Here is a 7500-nt window from a genome sequence, read left to right on the forward strand (position 1 = left end):
TGAGCACAGAAGAGGGTCTAAAGCAGGGGTTCCCAAACTTTTCAGGCCGCGACCCCCCCCCCCCCCCCCCCCAAAATAATCATATTTGAACTGGGGGCCCGCCGTCCTGACAAGCACTTGGAATTTTAGGAGTTGATTGATGCATCACATTTTGTTTGACTCGGTTGCACGGATAAATATGGTGAAAATAGCAGATTTCCAAGCTCACAGCGCCTTGCAACGCGAGACACCTACAGTACATGGACCTAGGGGGTCCCCAGCAAAGGTAGTTACTATAGCATCACAATTATCTTAACAACTTTATCCATCTATATGTTGTCTATCCAAAAATGCGTCGCATCGTACTGGGCTGCGAGCTTGTACATCTGCTATTTTTTACAAATATTTGAAATAAGTTTGGATGTTTTGGGATCATTAATACAATTACAAATATTCGCTTCTGAGTCTAATTGGCACGAAGAACTTTGAGAACAAAGTAACTAACTGCATTAAAGAGGGGGGGAAATAACAGCGGTAGAGAGGGAGAGGGAGAGAGAGAGAGAGAGAGAGAGAGAGAGAGAGGGACAAGTAAGACGCGCAAACGCGTGAAGCGAACGCAGCTCGTGTGTGTGTGTGTGTGTGTGTGTGTGTGTGTGCTACAGCTGCGCCCTGTGTGTGTGTGTGTGTGTGTGTTACAGCTGCGCCCTCTGGTGGCGGGCGGGTGGTGTAACAGCGTGACACACACACACACACACACACAGACATTCAGCCCTTGCTGTCATAGTAAGTGGCTCACTGCGTTCGCAATAAAGAGAAACCATTATTTCATGTGAGTATCGGTTCAGAGAACAGGAACAATACTGTATGGTTAAGTTTTATAGATGTACATGTGCCCACTCACACACTGAGAGAGAAATAGAGAAGGAAACATGTGTGAATACACACACAACACACGCACCCACGCACGCACGCACGCACGCTCACAACACACATGGAACACGATGACTCATTGACTGTGTCTGAAAACACTCACTCATTCACTCCTCTCTCTATGCCCTACTTACTGGTATAGTTCTATGTAGAGCAGAGCCGTTCCCAAACTGGTAACCATGCAATGTGCAGCATTGTGAGGCGTTGTGAGCCTTGAAGATCGGCTATTTTCAGAATATTCATCTGTGGGACCGGACCAAACTATACTCAACTCCTACAATTCCTTGTGTGCTTGACAAGCGAGGTGTCCCCAATTCAAATATGGCCTGAAAAGTTTGGGAAGCTTTGATCTATCTAAATAATTCACTATGGCCAAAACAGGTCATGCATTTCATTATGTTATACTTTATACAATATTTTTGAAAATATATCGGAGATAGCCGATCTAAAAGCTTTAAAACATGTCTCATCGTGACACATTGTCAGCTTGTAGATCGTCTATTTTTGTTATTTTGTCAACGGATGAATCTACAAAGATGAGCGATTCTAATAATTGTGATTTTCTCAAAAAATTACAGTCAGGCGAATGTAATAAGTGTGATCAGTGGTTCTCAAAGTGGTGTCCGGAGACCCCCAAGGACCGCTGGGGGGTTCCAGGGAGAACCTGGAACTGCATCAGTTAATGTATATAGCGTCGCAATCATTTTAACCACTTTAACCTTTTTTAACCTTTTATCTCTCTTCCTCTGAATAGCACGACCATTTCCCTCTACACCAGAACCGAAAGCATACACAAGACCTTAGGGTTACACACTTTGTCATTGAATTTCAGATGACGTTACACACCTATGTGTAATACATCTTGTATGTGTAATACATCTTGTGTAATATCTGTCTGTTGACTCATTCCTTTGAATTGACTGTTCATCATGTGACTTCTTGAAGCCAGTCTTTCCAAATAGCTCAACTGGTTTTACCCTTTGTCTCGATTATCTTGTTAAATGGTGCGTTTATATAGGCGCTTTAGATAGATCACACACACATTCATATACACAGATGGCGGCGGAAACCATGCAAGGAATCAACCTGCTCTAGGGGTAAACACTCACTGGGCAAACAGCACAAGCTAACAATTCAATTGGCTATATATGAAGAGATACTATCACAGCCCTAGTATTGTAGTGGTGGGTTTGGGTTGGACCTGTTTATTGGATGCTCTCTCCTTTCTGAGTCTGCACTTGTCCTGTGCGGCATGGCGGAGGTCACCATGGTACTTTGCAGCCAAGTCAATTGTTTCTGTGCGAATAACTTTGATTGGTTCAGGACAGGTGTGTGAATGAATTTGTTTGGAAAACGGAAACAAGTCCCTCGCGGTTTTAGAAAGCAGACTTTGAGGATAAATTAAACAGAGTACACGGTGCTGGGTTTCACAAGTCGTTCTGGGTTCGCTATACCTTACAATTAAGCATGACTATCTTTCTAGAAACAAAGGAACTGATCATTTAAAGCAGCACTACAATATGTACAACTTTCCTCTTCTAGGATTTGAACCTGGTTCCCATTGTGACCGCATGCCCTTGCTGACCCCAGGCAGGGTTCGAACCCACAACCTTCCCCATATGCCTATGAAAGGCATTATGCTCTAACCACTGCACAATTAATAATATTCAATTTCAAACTTTTGCGCATAAATTCCTGAATAGAACACCTCAAAATGCAAAAAAAAACAACACTTTGCACTTGAAGGGGGTGCATTTTGGGGCTATAGAGAGAGCGAGAGAGAGAGAGACAGAGAGAGAGAGAGAGAGAAGGAAAGACCCACATTGTGGGCGACTGCAACTGTATGAAAATCCATGTTGATGATTCATCATCCACATCAGACAGGACTGACCTTAATGTCAACACTGTGTGTGTGTGTGTGTGTGTGTGTGTGTGTGTGTGTGTGTGTGTGTGTGTGTGTGTGTGTGTGTGTGTGTGTGTGTGTGTGTGTGTGTGTGTGTGTGTGTGTGTGTGTGTGTGTGTGCGCGTGTGCATGTGCATGTGTGCGTGGGTGTGTGCACATGTATGTGCAAGTGAAACTCTGGGGAATCCTATGGTGGTTGAGTAACGTCCGCTGATTAATAGCTGTGATTTTGATACTTAGGGATTGTGACATAAAAAAAAAGGTTTTGGAATTGTTCTTGTTTTTTTTAGGTTTTCTAATCTCAATTGCACCCAAAAAACATGAACTTTTAACATTCAGTAGATTTTCTGTGATCTGGGGTTTTCTGGCTCAAACAGGTGCTCTGATTTGCCGGCAGTAAGTGACATCACTTACTGCAAATCCCATATATGTCAATGGGATTTGCCAGCAGATGTCACTGTTTCACTGTGTTGCCTGTTTTCATTGTAGCTCAAAAGGCCCAAAAAACCCCAAAGAAAACTTCAGACCACAGAAAATCCACTGAATGTTCAAAGTTCAGGTTCTTTGGGTGTAATTGAGGTCATAAAACCTAAAAAAAATGCTCACAGTGGTTTATATTTGTGTACACACGTGTGTGTGTGAGTTGAAATGAACTAAAAAAGAGTGATATGCAAGTGCAGCAAGTATCAGTCAGAACTCAAACATTTCCTCTTTTTCTGAATTTACAGTTTCTGTTCCTATTAACCACTGCTGAGCAAACACGCACACACACACACACACACACACACGTCACACAAAAGTTTGAATGTGTGATTGACTTGTTGTCTCTGTAGGCCTATACGCAAATATTGTGACTTGATTTATATTATATAAATGTGTATGTTTTGGCAGTCAATGTAAAACATGTTTTAGCATGCCGACAAAGCATTTAGAAATTTACATTGAGAAAGAGAGAGAGAGACAGAAAGAGAGATATAGACAAAGTGAGAGAGAAACAGAGAGAGAGAGAATTAGACAGAGAAAGGGAGACACACACACACAGACAGAGCGAGAGCTATGGTCTCTTACAGGAAGTTAATCTAAAACAGTTTGACTGTGCAAATGTCTTGCCAAACAATTGTTAGTGCTTTACCACTACCGTCCTGTGGTCGCCTGACAGTTTCATTTTGCAGCTTAGTCTATCATCTTGTTTATTTACCGTAGCCAATATGGTGTTTGTTTGTGTGCAATCGTATTTATAATATAATCACTGTTGTTGTTGAACTACTGTATGTGACAGTTTAATGGCCACACAGAGACAGTCCGCTAATAGTGACGATAAAATGTCAGGCAGAAACCTTTTATCTCCATATTCTAACTTTTTGTGTTTTTTCCTAAATGAACGGCCCACCTGATCACAGTGCCACGCAAAAGCATCAAAAGTAGAATATCTTGTATCAAGCTTGTAGATCTACCGTTTTTAATTTGAATCCTGAAAAGTGGAGGCAAAAAGTAAAGTTGTTATAACAACCGGTGTGTGTGTGTGTGTGTGTGTGTGTGTGTGTGTGTGTGTGTGTGTGTGTGCGTGTGCGCGTGCGTGCGTGCGTGCGTGCGTGCATGCAGTTCCTGTGCTTGAAGAACATCCGTACCTTCCTGGCTGTTTGTCAGGAGAGGTTCAGTCTGAAGAAGAGTGAGCTGTTCGAGGCCTTCGATCTCTTTGATGTCAGAGACTTCGGCAAGGTATACTGTTCATCTCACAGCTCAAAGCCTCCAATCACACATGCTTTCCACTTTACGTGTAGAGTTTAGCAACAACTAAACAGACAGATCACATACCTGTACAGTATACAGCTACTAGTGTATTTATAGCAATTTAAATGTAAATAAATACTTTTTAACTATTGCGTGCATGGCGTATGATTGCAGCACTGTTACCTACTAGTGGAGGTAAAGGAACTTCAGGGCTGACCGTGTCTTTTAATGTTCATGACATGCACTGATAATATTGTTTTACTCATTGACAAAATGGTTTCATTTTGAAACCCGAGTTAAACATTTTGAGTAGCTTAACCTACCGCAGGTGTGGTAAATTGACTGGGGCTTTTGTCTTACAATTTTTAGGAATGTGCTTAGTGCTTTTATACTATTCCCCAGGCAGTTTGTTCCAAATCTTTATAGTTTCTTGTCTCTGTATACTCTCCTATCAAAATAAAGCAAACTAGGCATTTTAGTTTTTCAGATGTTTGGCAACAGACTTTCATTTCTTGTTCTGTGTTTCTGTTCTTCCCTTCCCTAAACGAAAGTAAACCTCAGTCAGAATGCCAGGCGCTACAGCACGTCTGAAAATGGCTGCTGTTCCAGGTTATTGTCGTTCAATAGTTCATACGGAAGCCTAATATTTGGGTGGCTATGAAATGTTATCTTGCAGTATTTTAGCCATGCGTGCTTAACAATAAAGAAATTAAAACATTAAAACGAATTAAATCCAATCTGAAGGGGGCCTAGTATAGACACCTATAGGGGACTCACTCCTGAGTCTATATTGGTCTATAATATATTATATTTATAGGGTTTAAGTGTAGAAATCTGCAAACCAAATAAGCTCCCATTAAATCCTCTGGCGTCTCGCATTTTGTTTTACTAGAGGTTCGGAGGTTAATGATTGGATAAAAATGGTACCCCGACCTGAAAATGTGTGTGTGTGCGTGCGGGTGCATGCGTGCGTGTTTTGCAGGTAATTGACACCTTGTCCATCCTGTCCCATTCTTCCATCGCGCTAAACAAAAACTTCCAGTAAGTCACATCTGCATCCTTCTGTGTTTCTCTACTGTATATCCACTGACTGTTATATCTATTGAAAGATGTATTGTCTATTTTGTTTGCTCTATGTTCTTGTGTAATTTTGCAAGCTTCAAGCTTGCAAAATGTTTTCGTTTGGTTTTCCTATTGAACTTTGTATGCCTGCATTTTATTGAACTATTCCATTAATCTCTTCAACCCTTTAGAAGATTATGGGCATGTCTGTCACAAATTAGGCATTTTGGCCCAAAACAATTGCAGATCTACAAGTTTGCTTTGTGAGAGAGATTTGGTGTTGAGGTGGGAGTAGTATCAAGACATGGGGGACACGGTTAATGACAGGGCTTTATTCATGCTTTAGTCGTTTATCTTAATAATGCCTGATTTATACTTAGCTGTGTGCTGAAAATAGCTGATCTACAAGCTCGGATCGGCTTGTAGATTGGCTAAGCATATTCAATGACTTTGTCTTAGTCCACTAGTCCCTCCATAACATTTCTGTCTAGTTTCTTTTTTTCAGTTGTTGACGAATTTGTATATTTAGTCATAGTGTTCGTCATCATAGCTGTGTTTTTATTTAGTTTTCATTTAGTTTCCGTCAGTGGAAAAAGGTAGTTGACAAAATGAACACATGTCCCTGTGTTCCCAGGCCTTTCCCATCAGAAGGATGTGCATCAGATGATGACATCTACAACGGACTGTCTGACCAGATAGAGTAAGGACTGTTCTTTAAAAAAGAAATGTTTGAGATGACTTGATGACACAGGACACTTTTCTTTAATCAATTTATTTCTTTACGGGACAGTGCACATTAATGAACATTTTTCAATCAATAAACATGATATGTATATATGCAGAATTTTGAGCTATAAACTCATTTCCATCCGTAGTCCACTAGTCCCACATACAAATACAACAACCACAGCAACATCATGACTAAAACAGAGAGAACATATAACTGCCTAAAAAGTAGTTTTTTACGCCTACTTTCCTTAGTGGGAACACTCTGAGCGCCCCACATCCCATCTAAAATACACTTTTTGTCCAGAAAAGAAAATATTCCATCGGATGGAAAAAATGTTTTAGCTACTCCACTGTGCCCCCAACGCATCTGATCAATTGAATTGTTCTATTGTCACGATCTGGATCAGAGCTAGACTTTAGGTATATCTATATTCAGAATAGCTGATGCGTATGAAACTTATGATGATGACGATGGCACATCATGTTTATGATTGTGTGTGTGTCTGACTGTATATATGTTTTCTGTTTTGTGCATGTCAGTGACACGGTGGATGAAGATGATGACCTGTATGACTGTGTGGAGGATGAGGCGGATGAAGGGGATGAAATCTATGAAGACTTGATGAGGCCATCGCTGCCAGAGACTGTGAGTGTTCAACACACTGTACACATCGTACTAAACCCAAATAATTGGTTCCAATCGCTCTCAAAGTTACAGTCCATTATGACCCTCCTCAAGGAACCCAAAAGACCCCACTTTTGAGAACCACTGCCACAGACCAAGCCATCAGGTGCATGCAGATGGCCTGGCATGGGAATGTTTTACTGTAACGTGTATTGGTCAGATATGTATCTCATCCCAATAATTCACACCAGCCACGATGTAAAGCAATGTAGCATCTTCCAAGCAGAGGGAGAGGGAGAGGGAGAGAGGGAGGGTAGGGGCTCCCCCAGCAGGAAAGTTCATTTAAAAATATATATATATTTCATTTTGTGTCTGCATAGGGTATTGTTGAAGTTCATTTTATAGTGTGGATGCTGATAATGTTGGAGTTCTGTGTGGGAGTCTCCGTGAAAACTCCACCTCTTCAGACTGTATCTCGCCCTCTAGCACTCATTTTGTTGATTGCATGATTGCATCGGTACATGTTGCCTATTTTGATTGA

The 7500-nt window shown here is 41.2% G+C and overlaps 1 protein-coding gene across 2 annotated transcripts in view; it reads left to right on the forward strand.

Moving 5' to 3' along the window:
• The window catches only part of vav1 (vav guanine nucleotide exchange factor 1), a 27275-nt gene that overhangs the window by 5570 nt on the left and 14205 nt on the right, over window positions 1-7500 (forward strand). For both annotated transcript variants that reach the window (XM_083764554.1, XM_083764555.1), the window contains exons 4-7: window positions 4415-4531; window positions 5526-5584; window positions 6240-6305; window positions 6875-6980. In XM_083764554.1, coding sequence (XP_083620680.1) covers window positions 4415-4531; window positions 5526-5584; window positions 6240-6305; window positions 6875-6980 — 348 coding nt within the window. The remainder of the gene's footprint in view (window positions 1-4414; window positions 4532-5525; window positions 5585-6239; window positions 6306-6874; window positions 6981-7500) is intronic.

The sequence above is a fragment of the Protomyctophum parallelum genome (assembly GCF_964188405.1).
Source record: "Protomyctophum parallelum genome assembly, chromosome: 5".
NCBI lineage: Eukaryota > Metazoa > Chordata > Actinopteri > Myctophiformes > Myctophidae > Protomyctophum > Protomyctophum parallelum.